This window comes from Myxine glutinosa, chromosome 6 (assembly GCF_964187855.1).
Source record: "Myxine glutinosa chromosome 6, kmMyxGlut1.1, whole genome shotgun sequence".
Taxonomy (NCBI): domain Eukaryota; kingdom Metazoa; phylum Chordata; class Myxini; order Myxiniformes; family Myxinidae; genus Myxine; species Myxine glutinosa.
The window spans coordinates 130,222,166-130,241,211 of record NC_136266.1 but is presented as its reverse complement, the minus strand read 5'-3'; the positions used below and the strand labels follow the sequence as shown (position 1 = coordinate 130,241,211).

Below are 19,046 nucleotides of genomic sequence, written 5' to 3'. Positions count from 1 at the left end.
CAGTCAGTACAATCACACTTTTGCTCCTGGTGCTTCAATAAGGCAGTGCACCATCATCTTATCTCGTATTATATTCCTTATGTGTGACCTTTTTTTTATCCTCGTCAAACCTCACCGCGCCTCACTCTTATCTGTTGATCACTATCCTTTCTCTCTGTCATTTTCAACTGTTCATCCACCTGTTTATGTTGGCTGGTAGCTTTCCCACATCAAACATCTGACATTTTGCTATTCTATGAACCTGAATTTTGTATTTAAAAATATTATATTGATGTCTCGTAGAGTCATTGGTTTCCTCTTTATGTTGTCGTGTCGCCGGTGATCAAGATCACAGGCAGCAGATAGCCAAACGTTGCTTTAACTCCGAGGCGTATTTCGAAACTTGGCGGGATTGTCTTTGGCACGTGCGGGAAAGGCCCGAAGCCTTATCTAATCGGGAACAAACAGGGTTAATCAGAACCCACAGAACAAAGAAACGAAACAAGACACACAAAAGTAAGATGAAACAAATAATGAATTTAATGAATATAAATGCAAAGACGATTAAAATGTTGAGCTAAAACTAATAGTAATAGGCTAAGGTGAGGGACCCTCCAAACGGACTCAATTACAGACACAGGGAAAGATAAAGAAAATAAAATGCGCTTATAATCGGCTATCACTCAGCTTTGCGTCCCCAAATGGCTGGTAGGGCTTGCTGGTCGTGGAACCAGAGGCACCGTGCGGGAAGCGCACAAGATGGTGTGGAATCGTACCGTAGCCAGCCGCCGGTGTGAGGCAAGCAGACAGGATCCTTTGTTTCACTCACGACCTCCTCTGTCTCCCAAGAGCACCACCGTCAACCAACACCCCCTCCTCCAACATTGCAAAAGTTCCAAAAAGCCCCGACACGTCTCCTCACCAGTGCACCCGAGACAACAGCCGCAGCTGAGCAACCCAAAAAGACCCAGAGCCAAGAGACCAAGCATGTCCGCACGCCACCAAAACCCAGAACCAAGAGAGGGCAAGAGAGGGGGGAATGCACCCGCCCCACTTCTCGCTGACGTCACACTCGAACCAATCCCCGCACCCCACCACTTCTGTCAATGGCCATGGCCAATCGTCCCCTTCGGGGCAGGGCCTCACGGCCTTTCTTGACGCCCATCGAGAATGTTCAGGGTTCCCATGCCGATCGGCAAAATGTTCGGGTTTCTGTCGGGCTTGTCGGTGTGGTTGTGGCAATGTGCCGATTGCATGGCTGGCCGAGTGAATTTTAGAAGAACAAAGGGAAAAATCACAGAGGGCCAATTACACACTGGGGTTTATTAATCTTACACCCCTTATGGCGACATGCAAACACTCTTAACCTGCACGCTTACCCTGATTATGTACATCGAAATCGGCTTTCTATGTGTCCCACGGTCCATGCTAAACTATACATTCCTGACTTCACTAAGGTATTTCATCTCCTACCCCCACAAACGTAACAATATGTACAATCTACCTAACGAGATCCAAAGGCTATATTTAAACTACTAGCAACAGTACCCGCCCTACGGGTGAGGCTTCAATTGGGAAGCCCAAATGAAAAGGTAAAATATCAGAAATTGAAGGCTTTTTTATTTTAAATGATTCATATAAACATCCGTTGAATCATATCACACGGAAATCATCAAAATCTAAGCAGTACATGGCTAAACAGTACATGGACGATCACATACCACGTACATCTCGTGTCTCGCTCGCTCTCATGTTGTCCCGATAATGATCCTTCCGCAGGTTCACCTACAGAAACCTTGTTACGACTTTTACTTCCTCTAGACAGTCAAGTTCGCTCATCTTTTCAGTGCACCAGCACGAGCCGAGAATGGCCGTGCAGGGGCTGATCCGAGGATCTCATCAAACCGTCCGATCGATAGTCGCGACGGGCGGTGTGTACAAAGGGCAGGGACTTGATCAACGCGAGCTGATGACTCGCGCTTGCTGGGAATTCTTCGTTCGTGGGACACTGTCTCAAGCCCCAGTCCCCATCACGGATGGGGCTCAGCGGTTTACCCGAGCCTGACGGCGAAGGGCAAGGTACACGCTGGCCCATCCAGTGTAGCGGGCGTGCGGCCCCGGACATCGAAGGGCATTAAACGTTCATTAAACATTAAACGTTCATTAAAGGATTACGAAACGAAAAACATTACGAAATTACGTTCACACCGTCACGTCAAACACTACCGTGAACACATACATCGTCACAACATCGTCACAATGAGAACATCGTCACAATGAACGTTATGCGAACGCGAATGTTATGCGTGAGTCCAAACCTGAGAATGCTGGAGACCAAAGCTGAAATTGGGAAAATTAAATAGCCTATTTTACTCCCAGGGGTCCCAGGATTACCCACCCAAAATATTTTTGCGATCGGTTCAGCAGTTTTTACGGTAACTTCGAACAGACAGACGGACATTTGGTGAATTATAGTAAGAAGAAGATGTTACATAAAAGCTTTGAACAGTGTAGTTTTATTTACTTGACAGCTCAGTAGTCGCATACAGTCTTACCAATATTTGAGTTGTCAAAAACAGAGATGATTTCTGATATGAGCACCTGACTATCTTTTAAAATAAGTACTTTACCCTTTCACTTGAGTAGGTATACAGTAATTATGTTAACGGTTAATGACGTGTTAGCATTCTACTAATCTTACATCAAAAGATAACTGTGCAGCCAGAGGGATCATGTCATTTTGAGCACTTAATTCAAAAAATCGTTCCTGTAAAGCTGCCAGGTGGTGCTGCTTGGCAGCACGCTGCTCCGAGGCCATTTTCTGCTGCCTCTTTTGCTCTCTGTGTTGCTGAAATGTTTCAAGGCTGGTGGTGGGGTTAGAAAGAGCGACATATATCACATTTTTTTAAACGGTAAAGGGAGGAGGCACTCAAAAATCAATGCATGTGATTAAAGCAAACATGCCAAAAAAAATAAATTAATGCAATGCAATGCAAAAAAAACCAAAACAATGATCATACATATGCAGCAGCACCTGTCTGCTACAGGGTGACCCCAAAAACTTAGGTTCTGAGAAAGGTTTAATAACCTCCACAGTTGTCATTCCATCTCTTTCATTTTTCAGGAGTTCCGAACTGAGTTAAGGGGGAGTGCATCTGCAAAATTTCTTGAATCTGTGATGTTCACAGGCGATATTGTGTATGTTGATGTGTATGATATTTCAAAACCTGAACAAAAGTGATTTTCTGTCTAAAACTATCTGCGGACAAATCCGTCCTTCCAGAAAAGGAAGGTGCCTGTTCTGCGTACATTTTGCAACAAGGAAAGCACCCGGAAAGTCTCAACTTAAGAGGTTTGTGGAAAAAAATTAACAGCATGGCGCAGACTTGCATATTAATTCACCCAACAGAGGAGGCCACTCTGGCCAACTGAAATCAGGAAGGTCACCCGATAATGTTGCTGCCATTGTTGACTCGGCGTCGCCCCCAAGAAATCTATTCAGCACCGCTGTCAAGAGCTCAACATAAGCAAAGGAAGCTTGAGGAGAATTCCGATAACAATGGATACAACTCATCAATAACTTTGCTCGAACAACTCATCAATAACTTTGCTCGAACAACTCATCAACTTTGCTCGAACAACTCATCAATAACTTTGCTCGAACAACTCATCAATACCTTTGCTCAAACAACTCATTAATAACTTTGCTCGAACAACTCATCAATAACTTTGCTCGAACAACTCATTAATAACTTTGCTCGAACAACTCATCAATAACTTTGCTCGAACAACTCATCAATAACTTTGCTCGAACAACTCAATAACTTTGCTCGAACAACTCATCAATAACTTTGCTCAATGTGTGGCCCTCTGCATTGAACAAAATGGTTCCCATTGATGTCAGTGATTTAATTGTAAAATTTTCAAATTAATTTGTAGACAACTGAACTTTACTGTGTTATCTTGACTTTGAGCGAGAAACAAATATGGTCTCGGAGCCTGGAGCCCACTATTTTTGGGTCACCTTGTAGCTTGATTCATAGTCATGCCACCGATTCAGTGCTCCTCATAAATTGAAGCTCGTATTAAGAATGTCTGACTCTTTTTAAAAAGTCCCATGGGATCTTTGACATCCACAAGCAAACGCTATCAGACTGGACAGCCGAGTTAACGTCCCCTCTGAAGGAGGGTGTACTCGTTTATCCGACGTCCTGCCTGTAAAGAACCAGGATGATAGTTAACAGTCAGGCTGGAATTTGAACCCTAATTGGACAACTTAAAGGTGATGACACTACCTTTGAGTTCTCATTTTAGTCAATGATCTCTGCCGGAAGGCAGTATGCGCTCAATTCGGTGTGAGCCTAGCCCATCCTGCTTTGTCTACACCTTACCTTCTCTTACCCAATGCCTTGTTGACTATGTCCCCTCCAGTACAGGCTAGTAATGAAAGGGTAACTTTTCTACGAGAAAACCAAAACACTGACGTTTAGAATGTCTACCCTTCATCGAAGCAAGAGAACTAAAGATGTAATTATAATTACCATTACAATGACATATGACATCGACTTCTCCGAAGAACATTATACATCCAAGATGTCAGTGCCTTTTCTATTTTCCTGCTGGAAAAGTTACCCCATTTCTCCTGTCCATAAAGCATTATGTGTCACAAATTTTCAACAGTGCAAGCTGCTGGGTTTGCTTTGGTTTTTTTCAACAGTCTGGGTTTTTGTGGCGTGCATCAACAACAACAACAACAGGCATTTTAAGGCCATTTTCCCTGCAAGAGCTGGGGTTAGCCTTGCGGTCCCCATGACAATGTTCTCCATTTTGCCCTATTTTCTGCATCTCCCCTTGTTAACCCCCTTGCCCGCATTTCTTCTTCGACCATCTTTAGTCAAGTCTTTCTCGGTCTTCCCCGTCCTCTACTTCCTTCTACATTCATTTCCATCACTCTTCTCAACCAGTCACTTTCATCCTTCCTCAACACATGACCAAACCATCTCAACCATCTCATCTCTTCACAGCATCCATCACAGGCTCTATTCCCATCATCTTTCGCAATTCATCATTTGTCTTCCTCTCTCTCAACGATACTCCGCACATCCACCGAACCATTCGCATTTCCACCCTTTCCAACCTTCGTTGCTGCTCTATGTTCATTACCCATGTCTCGCTCCCATAAATCATAACACTTCTCACACATGCAGCATACACCTTTCCCTTCAGCTTCAACGACACTCCCCTCCTCGTCAGCACGCCACTCAGTTCCCGAAACTTCTTCCATGCACATGCACGTCGAGCAACCGTTGCCGAGTCTGATCCACCTTCTCCATTCAGCATGTCTCCTAGGAAACAAAATGTTTTCACACCTTCCAGCTTCACGCCGTCTCCAAGATCCAACTCAACATTTCCTCCATCTGCAGCTCCCTCTGTGCACACCTTACACTTGAATATAGCTGCCACACTGGTTAATGACCCTCTCAAATCACTACATTTTTGATGAACCCACTCAGCGCACATTGTACATTGAATGGAATTCACTCCGACACCCTTCCTGCACACAGCACACGGCCACTTCCCAGTTCTTTCCACCTCACCACATGTTTTACCACTTGCCATCACCTTCGTCTTTCCGATATTCACCTTCAGACCTTTTGTCTCCATACATTCCTTCCACTTGTTCATCTTGTCCTTCAGTCCATCCATACTTTCTGCAATCAACACCAGATCATCAGCATACAACAACTCCCACGGTAAACCCTCCTTTACGTTCTGAGCCAGCACCTCCATCACAGCTACAAATAGTAGTGGACTTAGTACCAACTCCTGATGCACTGCCACCTTCACCTCAAACTCACCACTGTTCCCGTCCTTCGTCCTTTCAGATGTGCGCGCTCTTTTGTACATTGCCATCACAACTCTGATCAACCATTCCTCCACTCCTAACTTCCTCAATGCCCATGTCACTACTTCACGTGGAACCCTATCGAATGCTTTCTCCAACTCAACAAACCCAAGAAACAACTTCTTCCTCTTCTCCATATACTTCTCCTGCAACTGCCTCACTCTCCTTTTGGTGGCGTGCGGACAACAATTTACAACAGTACCTCAAGGCAGTGGCCTAGCCTTATTGCTCATCCAACCAAACGATATCTTCAGTGCCCTAGACAACCCTCTGTATCCTTTTTACGGATGACACTGCATTGCGTCATCCAGTACTACTCCCATACCACTAACAGTCAGACAGCAGCTGCATCAATCTATGCTCAACTAAAATTGATTGGATGCTGATCTGATAAATGTACATGCCCTTTAATCTGGGGAAATGTCAACCTCAACCTGTCGCTCCAGAAAGATTTATCAAACGGACCCAACTATTTTTTCCCATGGTCAGCCGCTGGAAAAGCTCGTCTCTTGAACTTCTTAGCTTCACCATTAGTCAAGACTTCTCGTGGCCTGAACATACAGCCCCACACTGGTTCAACTCCCAAAATCCAGGCTTGCCACCAGGCTCCCGCCTTTTATTCGTTTGTGAAAGTGCCTTGTGAAGGCGTTTCAATCATACTCTTTCCCAAAGTCTTCGAGAAGGCTCATGTCTTCCCCATCCCTACGCATGATCATTTCTACCTACCTCAACCATATTACTGGCAAATTAATGTGTTTCTGGCTGACAGGAAGGCCTGGAGGTGCGCACACTCACCTTTGAGCTTTTCAGTCTGTGTTTGAATCTCCACTCAGCTATAAACTGTCATCCTGGTGTTTCACCGGTAGGATGATTCACAAATTCAGTCCGTTCTGCACATCAATGATGTGTATGTCTGCCGGTATTAGTTGGTGGACGTTAAATATCCCACTGTGTCGTTGGCGAAGCATAGGCGACCAATCACCGACACCATGAGCAAATAATAAACTCCTGCCCTAACCTACAGCAGGCACAGCAGCGATCCCAGTAATGATGCAACCAGCAGCTAAAGGCTGCATACAAAATTAATGGATGACTATTTCCTTTATATCTCCAGTTAAATTGTGTAAATCGATATATTCTAAAAGATACAAGTGACAGCAGGATGTAAAGCACAACAACACAAGCCTGGAAAACCACCGGAAATTGTGCATTTTTCAATGACCTGGGCACATTGGGGTCCTCAATATCTTCTGATTTTCTATCCCCATCAACCTGTGAGGACAACATTATATGTAATCAATATTTTGCTCTGATTCCCAATCTAATAATTAGCATGAAGGGTAATGATGTGTTCATAAGTGTTGCCAGTGATGTAAAGACAGTGGGGCAGGTACCAATTTATGTGGAGTACCCGTAACTCACACTTTCACTTCTCCGTACAGTTTCAGGCCGTACGTCCTCATCGACCGCGGTTTTTCGAGACGTTGGGGCGTTTTGCAGTTCCTCGGGGACTTGCACGCTGAATGCAAAAATGTTTCCAAGTGCACCGGCCGTGATCAGAAACCGCCCATCGTGGGAAAGCTTTGCGTGGCTGAGGGTCTCGTGTGGAGGATCATTTACTTGAATAGCCCAGGGTTCTTCACCAAGCAGATCATGGACTGCGGGCAGACCGGAACTTGGAGGCGGCAGCAGATACGCTTGCAGTGTGCCATCAGAAAGACCGCACAGAAGAAGAAGATTGTCAAAGCTGTTGGAAAGAAGATTCGTTGGCATCGTTTATCATTACATTTCCTCATGGAAATCAAAACCTGATGGTGCGTCGTAGGTACAGTGAGTGATGGTGATGAAAATTAGTTGTATTCACTTTTTTTAAATACAGGTATTCATTTCGTAAGGTCAGAAACATCAAATTCATGAGCAATTCTGTCCAGCAACATCTGCTCTGTCACATGGGCATGTGGCAATAACCTAGTTTAGTATGACAAGTGATAAGATATCATTAAGTCACACCTGAGAAGTGCTCGATAATGACCATCTCTAACAAGATCCCAGCTAGATGCCTCCAACTTTCAATGGTGCCAACCCTCAAGTAACCTTCGATGTCACAATGGACCATAAGGTCAACTGGGTTGGCACCATCGACACTAGCTCCGAAAGGAAGATAAAGGTTAGTCACTCTACAACAGATAGCTCACCAAATGATTTCTGAAGACCTTTCACCAATAAAAACACTCAGGTGAGGACTATCGGGAATACCCTCAGCTCGCCTGGATGGAAATATCTGGAACGACACTTCAGAAGTTTGTCTCTATACAGACCATCTCAAATCTTGCATGGTAAGTTCACCACCATCTCAAATCTTGCATGGTAAGTTCACCACCATCTCAAATCTTGCATGGTAAGTTCACCACCATCTCAAATCTTGCATGGTAAGTTCACCACCATCTCAAATCTTGCATGGTAAGTTCACCACCATCTCAAATCTTGCATGGTAAGTTCACCACCATCTCAAATCTTGCATGGTAAGTTCACCACCATCTCAAATCTTGCATGGTAAGTTCACCACCATCTCAAATCTTGCATGGTAAGTTCACCACCATCTCAAATCTTGCATGGTAAGTTCACCACCATCTCAAATCTTGCATGGTAAGTTCACCACCATCTCAAATCTTGCAGGGTAAGTTCACCACCATCTCAAATCTTGCATGGTAAGTTCACCACCATCTCAAATCTTGCATGGTAAGTTCACCACCATCTCAAATCTTGCATGGTAAGTTCACCACCATCTCAAATCTTGCATGGTAAATTCACCACCATCTCAAATCTTGCATGGTAAGTTCACCACCATCTCAAATCTTGCATGGTAAGTTCACCACCATCTCAAATCTTGCATGGTAAGTTCACCACCATCTCAAATCTTGCATGGTAAGTTCACCACCATCTCAAATCTTGCAGGGTAAGTTCACCACCATCTCAAATCTTGCAGGGTAAGTTCACCACCATCTCAAATCTTGCATGGTAAGTTCACCACCATCTCAAATCTTGCATGGTAAGTTCACCACCATCTCAAATCTTGCATGGTAAGTTCACCACCATCTCAAATCTTGCAGGGTAAGTTCACCACCATCTCAAATCTTGCATGGTAAGTTCACCACCATCTCAAATCTTGCATGGTAAGTTCACCAACATCTCAAATCTTGCACGGTAAGTTCACCACCATCTCAAATCTTGCATGGTAAGTTCACCACCATCTCAAATCTTGCATGGTAAGTTCACCACCATCTCAAATCTTGCACGGTAAGTTCACCACCATCTCAAATCTTGCATGGTAAGTTCACCACCATCTCAAATCTTGCATGGTAAGTTCACCACCATCTCAAATCTTGCATGGTAAGTTCACCACCATCTCAAATCTTGCACGGTAAGTTCACCACCATCTCAAATCTTGCATGGTAAGTTCACCACCATCTCAAATCCTGCATGGTAAGTTCACCACCATCTCAAATCTTGTTGCATGGTAAGTTCACCACCATCTCAAATCTTGCACGGTAAGTTCACCACCATCTCAAATCCTGCATGGTAAGTTCACCACCATCTCAAATCCTGCATGGTAAGTTCACCACCATCTCAAATCTTGCATGGTAAGTTCACCACCATCTCAAATCTTGCATGGTAAGTTCACCACCATCTCAAATCTTGCACGGTAAGTTCACCACCATCTCAAATCTTGCACGGTAAGTTCACCACCATCTCAAATCTTGCATGGTAAGTTCACCACCATCTCAAATCTTGCACGGTAAGTTCACCACCATCTCAAATCTTGCATGGTAAGTTCACCACCATCTCAAATCCTGCATGGTAAGTTCACCACCATCTCAAATCTTGCATGGTAAGTTCACCACCATCTCAAATCTTGTTGCATGGTAAGTTCACCACCATCTCAAATTGAAATCTCAAACAAAAAAGCAAGGATCGGTGGAGTAAGGCTGTTGAAAGGTTTGGACGACACAACCTTGATAAACATCTTGGCATGATTTTGGGAATGGTAAAGCAGCTGGCCATGCTGTAAGACGTGGATTATGTTGTGTTGGTCACGGGATGTAACTGGAAGGACTTTTACGAGACACATTAAAATGTAATACTTGTGCATGTTTAAAGATATAGCAAAAATATAGTGATGTTGACTGTGTGAGGATCCAAAGATGTATCAATATGAGCGGGAACGGAAATGTACACGTCGTGCTTTGGATGTTTTGCATTTTAAACCAATGTGACCTCTAAGTACCATGGTGCAAGCCCATGTGACAGTCACCTTTTATAATCTCATATTTACACTCAACCCAACCTGGCATGTGCGATGTACAAAGTCCATCCTTACCCGAACGTCATGCAGTGAATCGGGTTGCGATCCGTGTTTTTCATTGGAATGTGAGCAATTGGCTCACAGGTGCTTTCCTTCTCGCATGGGAGGGCACAATGGTACAGGTAACCAGAATCGTAGCCCCCCTGAAGAAATGGCCAGATGAGAGGCACACATGATCAAAAATAGGATTACAATTACATTTTCATGTGTATACTTGATATGTACATATGCATATTATATTATGCATTCTGTGGCTATACTGTGCATATATATATACATATATACATTAGGTGTTCCAGAAAGTGATGTCGTTTTTTAAGATATGTATTCCTATTTGAAAACCGACATTACTGTCCGGTACACCTAATATTTGCTCACTAACTGCATCCGTCCATGGATTCCCTTCCTAAAGAGCGGGTTGGCAATGCAAAAGAAAAAGGTTGGCTAACTGATCATCTATCTATAATTCCAGTAATCTCTGTGTGTATGTTTGTATGTTTGTATGTTTGTATGTATGTATGTATGTATGTATGTTTGTCTGTGACCGCTGTTTCTCGACAACTACCGGTCCGATATACTTGAAACTTGCCAGGTATATTGCTGGGGACCCGAGGATGTGCCTTTTCAAGGTTTGAAATTAATCGGACAAGTAGTTACCGAGCTATGGCGATTTAGCCGTTCGCCGTTCGCTTTGGCGTTGCGAATGGACCAAACCATTTCATGTAAATAGAGGGGGGGGTTCTGTGGTCGTTGCGAATGAACCAAACCATTTCATGTAAATAGAGGGGGGGGATTCTCACCGTACTCGCAAGCCGTTCGCCGTTCGCTTTGGCGTTGCGAATGGACCAAACCATTTCATGTAAATAGAGGGGGGGGATATAATTTTAGATATATATATAGTACGGGCATATATATAGTACGGGCATGCCCTAGTCTATCTATAATTCCAGTAATCTCTGTGTGTATGTATGTATGTATGTATGTATGTATGTATGTATGTCTGTGACCGCTGTTTCTCGACAACCACGGGTCCGATATACTTTAAACTTGCCAGGTATATTGCTGGGGACCCGAGGATGTGCCTTTTCAAGGTTTCATATTAATCGGACAAGTAGTTACCGAGCTATGTCCAAAAAACGATTCAACCAATCAGAGAGCAGCGAGCTATCACGTGTGCCGAACGTGGCGAACAGACTCTGCCTCGGACGGCACATTTGAGAGCGTATTCATTTATTTCACGTTGGCAAACTATGTTGCCGCTATGTTGGCGTTAAACGATGTTTTAAAACTAATTAAAACTAATTTGCGATTCTTTCGCTTTCCTGCGCGTTTGTGCATGCTATGGCGATTTCTTTACCAAACTCCGCAAGCCGTTCGCTTTGGACCAAACCATTTCATGTAAATAGAGGGGGGGGGGGGGGATTGTCACCGTACTCGCAAGCCGTTCGCTTTGGACCAAACCATTTCATGTAAATAGAGGGGGGGGATATAATTTTAGATATAGATATAGTACGGGCATGCCCTAGTAACAATAATAATAATAATAATAATAATAACCATTCTTTTCACGTCGTGAGGCACATAGGAGTTGCTCAGACAGCTTCATTGGCTAAGGAGTACAATCCTGGACTGGTCGCCACTCCGACGCAGGATACGCAAATGGCTTATTACCCCAGTAATCTGGTACTCAGTTTGCCAACCTCGGAAGGTGTTATTTCAAAGGAACGACAGGGACTCAAACTCAAGAACCTAAGATCTTAACCTAGCCACCTTAACCGTTAGGCCAACACAAGGCCTAGGCTGGCTGATACTGATAACTAACTAACTGTAAAATTGAGAACTGGTCATTTTCCTATATAAATCTGTAGCTTGCCATATAGGGGGCAGCTTGAGCAGTGTCCAATATGATCCTTCTATAATCCCGAGAACGTATGGCTTTTAGTACAGTATGTATTTATATATGCGACATTTTACACCACCCTCCCCCCTGCCTTGACTATGTATCCCTCACCCTCCCTTTCATTTTGTTTTCTGAAATGCCAATCTCACCCCCATGTCTGTATCTGCAATGCATTTGAAATATGTAAACGGCCCCCAGTAATAAGTGTGTACTTGCTTATAACTGCAGATTAAACTAGAACGGCACTCAGTAGAGAGCATACCTCCGCCTGGTTGGCCACATCACTAAATGGTGAAGAATCACTTTAAAAATTAAATAATTTTTATATCCGAATCCATATTCAGATCTTCACCAACATTGAATGGATTCTTCCTCGTCAGGCACGCAACCGGCCCAACAAGTTTCGTCCAATTCCATCCATAACTTTTTGAGATCTCCTGCTATGTATCGTTTTTGGCACTATCTCCCAATGGTGAAGAATCACTTAAAAATTCTATTAGCCGCATCCGGATCTTCACCAAAATCTAACCATTTCGTCCTTGTCCCATACGCTACATCTCTGCCAAATTTCGTCCGAATCCGTCCACAACCTTTCGAGATATTTTGTTCACAAATAGACAGACAGACAGACAGATGAAAAATCGGTCAGAGACCGAGGACTTGCCGGAATGTACTCTTTTTTTTGTTTTGGGTGACCTTGAGCTTGACCTCGGGCCTAGAGAGTTAAAAATTGGACACAGTCTATTCCAGGGCAAGGCAAATATGTGTGTAAAGTATGGCGATGCTATGTGCAACGATGTAGATGTAGTACTGCGCACAGACAGATAGACAGACAAACCAACCAACCAACATACTTGCCGGAATCTATTCCGGCAAGTAACAAACAGACAGGGGTAAAAACATAACCTCCATCCACCTTTGGTGGCGGAGCTAATGAGTAATGAATACTTGTACAAACCATTGATATCCAAATTCTTCCTGGCTCAGAGTAGAAGGCACTTAGTATGGGACTTGGCATGTCTGGCAATTCCTCCGAAGGCCCTTCCTCTTCCTCTTCTTCTTCTTCCTCCTCTTTCTCTTCCTCTTCCACATCAACATCATCATCCTCGTCTCCCACCCGTTCCATCCCAGTCCCAGAACTCTCAGCCACAGCCCGCACTGCTTCCTCTCGTTCTTTTTGCTTTGCTTCACGGCATTTCCGCTGCCGTTCCAGCCTCTCTTCCAACTGAAGGGAAAAGTTGTTGTGGAGATAGCAACATTTCAGCTGAGTTTGCTCGAAGTGTGTTTGCCATTAAAGTTGATGCAATAGGAATTTTAAATCTGGTAAACGATGATGACTGATGATCCCTAATATTACAAGCCAGGACCCCAAATGCACAAGACAAGGCCATTTTGGCCTGACCATACCTGTGTGTTTGCCCTCACCACTATGATCATATTACTACAACACATCAATGCACGAAAAGTATGGCCATTTTGTATACAGATACATTATTGAGGCTGTCACAGAGGAGCTGTGTTACAAGGTATTCAACATAAAGCAATTGATACATTTGACATAGGTAAGCCTAATCTAGTGCAGTAACGCAGAATGCCACACACCATACCCAGGCTCATGAGTTACACGTGCATCTTTTTTTTTTTTTTTTTTGTATACAAGATCGAGGCTCGTGTAAGAGCTAAAAAAAATTCTGATATAATTTTTAACACAGTGCACTATAATATCCAACGTGATGACGCAAAGCACAAAACGTAGGCCTAATGGAACAGATAGGCTCTCATGATGTGCAGAAACTGTGGGAAGTTTGGGAATGGTGGGTAGAGCGGGAATACCTTGATGCGTGCCTTGATGCTGACGACGTGGCAGGTTCGTGTCTCCAGGGAATTGAGTTTATAAGAAGATGCAAGTGGAGGTGTAAGTGAGCTGGTAGGACATGAACATTCGACGAGGTATGACTTTTCGCACCAAGCCAGCAACATACTGTTCGGCTGTGAAAAACATCATCCGAAAAGGTAGAAAGTGTAATTCACAAAATGCATTCAAATTTTAAGTCCACATTTAATTCTATCATTTTACATCTAAAAACAGACACTTATATTAACATACCTGAAAGCGTCACACAGGTTGGAACGCAGGTTGGATGGGTGACATGCGCATGTTATTTATTACCCTCGCCAGAGAAGAGGTGCATTTGAGTCCGTTTGTCTGTCTGTCTGTTTGTCCGCACAGAATATATATGCTTTTCCCCGCAACCGTTGGTCCGATTGACAGGAAATTTTCACCATAGGTGCAACTCCACCTGCAGAATGTTTTAATGATAATTATGACGTAATAGGTCACGTGGTTCGGCCGCCATCTTGGAAAAACCGAAATACTTTGCACCTATATATCTCCGAAAGCGCTGGATTGAAAAAACATTGAGACATGGCTCATTTTAAAGAACTCTCCATGAGGAATAACGTACGTTAATGATGAGGTCATAGGTGCCTCCATCATGACGTCATAATTCGACAAGTACAAAACTTCATCCGATCAAGATGAAATTTATTGAGCGTCATCTTGGGATAAATTGGTGGGAAAAAAAATAATTATGATAACGTCATCGGTCATGTGGTTCGGCTGCCATGTTTTTTTTTTTAACACAAAAGGTTTAAGAACACTTCGTGGCGAGGGTCTGCAATCTCTGATTGCTCGTTCATGTTTTACTAATGTAGCCTTGTCATTGATAAGAAATTACAAATTTATATATAAGGTGATATAACTTGTATTGATTGCAGTGAAGATGACAATTTGCTTGTGTAGAAATGCATATTCTGGCGTTGACCAAACGGAGACCATATGGTAAAGTTTCCCTTTTCAGTTGATCCTTGTTCATATAATACAGTCCGTTTAGGATATATAAGAAGAAGAAAGACAGTAAGAGGTCATTTCACTCATCATGCCGGTGTCATATCCACATCGCATTATTTATTACATGAGCTGATCGTATATCACGCTTACGTGTGAATGCGGGGACCACTGAAGACCACTGACTGGTGCTGGACAATCGATGAACCCAATGGGTTGTAACTGCTCAAGAACATTGAAGAAAAACACCGTCTGATCTAACCCCTGCAGGTACACAAAAAGCAGGTATGCGTATATATGGCAAAAGCACCTTGTGTAAAAAAAAATTCCAAAATTAAATATATATTACGGTTTGTGAAACATACAGCTACCCAACATATTGTTGAGGTTTTGAGATTGTGCATATAACATCATTAAAGGTTAAAGGTTTGCCCCCCATAGTTAGTCCACAAGCAACACGTAGGCCCACGTAGAGTATTAGTTATGTCATAGTATGTGTAAGAGTAGGCCATTTCCCTAGTGACATCTGCGTTGTGTAAAGAAATGAGCTTAGGTCCTTTTCATTTTGCGGCCACCCTCCAATTACATCATGGGCAGACTCGATCCCGCGCTCCATTTGGCATCCCTCAAGTTTGTTACGCTTTGGCCGCCAGCAGCGTCCGCTGCCCTTTGTTTCGCTCGAAACTAGTCGGCTAACCATGAGGTAGGCCTAAGAAGAGGGAGGAGCGCGAGGGTCGAGGTGTGGCCGCGTCAAGCAGCACGTCAGAGGTGGTGACGGTAAGAGCAACAGCCAACCAGGGCTGAGAGGGCATGGTTTGATAGGGCGTGGTACAGAGCGTCTAGTAAGTCCGAGAGGGTTCGCTGGGCAAGGCTATATAAGCCAGCGCACAAAGCCCTTGAACAGGACTGAGAGGACTGAGCGAACTGGCTGATACAAGGACTGATGCAAAAGGACTTACAGAACTCGTGCGACAGGACTTGATGAGGACTCGCATGCATACGGAGTGGAGAAGGGAGAGGCGCTTGTGAGAACTGTATTGAAAGGGCTGAAGCCAAGCACTTGTTGGAGCACTCACGAGGACGGCATGCACACAACAGTTCCGAGAGCCCTTGATTGAGAAGCGCATATTGAACTATTCGTTTATTACATACGCGGCCGCAGCCGCAAGTGTAACCGCCAAAGCCAGCCCTACTGTTCGCCCTGTAATAATCCCGTGCGCGAAAACGACACGTGGAGAGCTCTTGCCGTCTTTATCCATCTTCTTCGCGGTGCGAGTTGGGGACCGGAGGAAGAGCTGCCTGGACGCCATCCCTGGACCATCGACCTGTTCGTCTGCAACCCCGTGTGAGTGTGTCTGAGTGTGAACGGGCCCGTTTGTCTTGGGATCAGTTAAGACTGTTTAAGGCTGCACTGTGTTTTCTTCTTCTTCTTATTGTACAAAGTGTAAATAAATCGTGTTATTCCTTTCTTCCAAATTCGACCGTTTCAGTGATTTCCTCCATTGGGTAAGCGTGGCACGATTACGAACCGCTTGGATCGGGTTTAGTCATTGATAACGGCTCGGGTCACGGGTTCGCTACCGCTCAGCGTTTCCACCAACACCCGTGATTCGGGCGGGGCGTATTTACTTGTTTCTGGGCAGCGTTAGTACTTAGGTAATAGCGAATTCTTAGTCCTAAAACCCTATTTAACGCTGTCCGGGAAGGACGTCATAGGTCCCGGGTCCCGTCGGCTAGTCAAAGACAAGGGGACTAATCCCCCCTTGGTAAGGGGAAAAGGCCGGCGCTGAGATCCGCAACGATATTAACCCGTTAACAGTTATAACGGTGATGGCTCCATCGAAAAACCTTGAGATTTTCAAAGGGAATAAGGAAAACATGAAAGATGAGCGTTGAACGTGTTTCAGTGTCGGCCTGGTGATAAAAACCAGTGAATCGGATCACAACGGAATGAACAGATTAAACACTCCCACGATGAGCTCACGCACAGTTCACACACTCATTCAACACTTTGTGGATAAAAAAAAATGTGTCCAAGCTAATGCTGATAAAAAGTCGAGGGGATTACAAAGAAAAGAAAGTGTTCACACATTGCGACGTGCACCCATGCAGCGTTTTTCTGAACATACTTGTTACAGTAAAACGGATTTGTCCACTGTGGCAGAACCTTGCTTTTGCAAAGTTTTCATAACGTTGGCTGGAGGCCAGGCTGTTTTACATATCGTGGTTGCTTTTTTATATACGAGGGTCTTGGCTCGTGGAGAAGCTCAATGACAAAGGGCAGCAGGTGCACGGGATAGGAAACGGTGCTGGGGAAAAGGGGCTGATGAGGGGGCTCGGTCATTCACAAGGATGAAAAACACACAAATGAGTAATGAAAGCCTTGAATGCTGGGATGGTGCCCTGATCCATCGGCTGGAGGAGAGAAGTTGTGTTTGGAGGAAGAAAGACAACTTTGATGCCAGTCGATAAGGAGTCAAGGTCGACCGAGTGACCTGGTGCGGTGTCCAACGGTAACAGCACTTTCTTTTCAAAGTTTTTTTTTTTCACAATAACTTTTCACTGCTGGACAAAAATCGTGCACAAACCGGGTCTGAAAAATGACACTTTATTTATTCCTCTCGATTCTCACCTGTGGAACCACCTTCCATGCTCTCTTCGATCTCATTCTTCCTTGTGGGTCTTCAAGACAGCTGTTCACCACCATCTCAGGTCATCCCCCATCCAAGGCCATGATCTTTTCTTCACCCATTAAACCAACCACACCCTCCCAAAAGTTTTGCTTAAGTATCCATCATGTCCACCCCTTGCATTCTCCCGTACCCTTCATCGTTACCTGCATCCCTTGTTTGTCCGTCTCTGTCTACCTTTCCCCTCTGCCCTGCTACTGACATTTCTCCTTTCTCCTGCTGTTCCCTTTGTTATGTTGTGTCTTGATTCGTTATGTGTCCTAACTATTCCACGAGCCTTGACTCATGTGTACCAAATGAAGCCAACTTATAAATCAAGGCTGGATGCGAGACAGTATCAAAGGTTTGAGAGATATCTGGAGAGACGACCCCAACATCTTGTTTGTGGTTCAGGGCATCCGTCCACTGCTGTGTCAGGAGTAGTGTAACATATCCAAAGATCGAGGCTCGTGTAAGAGCTAACATTAATCACAAAAAAACAAACTGACACATAAAACATATAATAAAGGGAGTGGGAGACAAGATGGGGAGAGAGAGGGAAGCACACATGCACAACAGTAGAGAACAGGGACAACGGGAGATCTGTGGGAGGCAGAGGGCTTGGGGGGAGGAAGCCTGGGATGGGAAGAGGTGGGGGTGCGAGAGGTAGAAAACACATGGACACTGCTAGGACCAGCATAAGTGTGACAGAACTTCTTGGAGAGGATTGTTGAGAAAGTAGATGGGAGGGTTGTCCAGACGATCTTTTCGGAGAGAGATAGACTGCTTATAAATGATTGAAAGTTTGTAGTTGAGGAGACCAGTTTTAGAATCTTTCTTATGTATTGGAGTGATGTTTGCAATCTTCCAAGGAGGAAGTTTCCCATCCGAGAAGGAGGACTTGGACCAGAACAAAGAGGAATAGATACATAAATGTTTACACAAAACACCGAAAATACAACTACCTACAGGTACAAGCAACAATATAATGAAAGATAAGACAATTCTGGACAGTATCCTTATACATATTTCGAGGTAGATCAGCCTGTCCATTTTCCAATGAGGACCCAGAAGCGGAAGTTTTGAACCATTTAGTGCGACAATGGTTCTTCATCTTGGCTGCTGCGTGGTAGTGCATGCATTGAACTAATTGCATATACGAATGGTTTCTGGTGGGCATGCAAAGAGATATCTCTTTAAAATTTAAATTCACTTTGTGTGAGATCAGAATCTGAATTTGTTTGTTAGTATTGCTTGGGGTTATAATTGCATGAAACTCGTGAGAACCAGCGAAACCAGTGAAAATGTTGTGCTGCCTGTGAGGCACTTACAGAGGAGGCAAGGATGGACAAGTCAGGGTGGTACTGAAGTGCTGTTATTGA

At 44.1% G+C, this 19,046-nt stretch overlaps 1 protein-coding gene across 1 annotated transcript in view; it reads right to left on the bottom strand.

The window, feature by feature from the left end:
- CFAP44 (cilia and flagella associated protein 44) overlaps nt 1-19,046 on the bottom strand; it is a 118,265-nt gene that overhangs the window by 39,725 nt on the left and 59,494 nt on the right. Inside the window, exons 11-18 of the mRNA XM_068103426.2 lie at nt 18,996-19,046; nt 15,149-15,259; nt 13,981-14,136; nt 13,106-13,372; nt 10,263-10,390; nt 7,307-7,631; nt 7,107-7,156; nt 2,681-2,843 (exon numbers count right to left, since the gene is read on the bottom strand). The exon at nt 18,996-19,046 is cut by the window's right edge and continues 135 nt beyond it. Coding sequence (XP_067959527.2) covers nt 2,681-2,843; nt 7,107-7,156; nt 7,307-7,631; nt 10,263-10,390; nt 13,106-13,372; nt 13,981-14,136; nt 15,149-15,259; nt 18,996-19,046 — 1,251 coding nt within the window. The remainder of the gene's footprint in view (nt 1-2,680; nt 2,844-7,106; nt 7,157-7,306; nt 7,632-10,262; nt 10,391-13,105; nt 13,373-13,980; nt 14,137-15,148; nt 15,260-18,995) is intronic.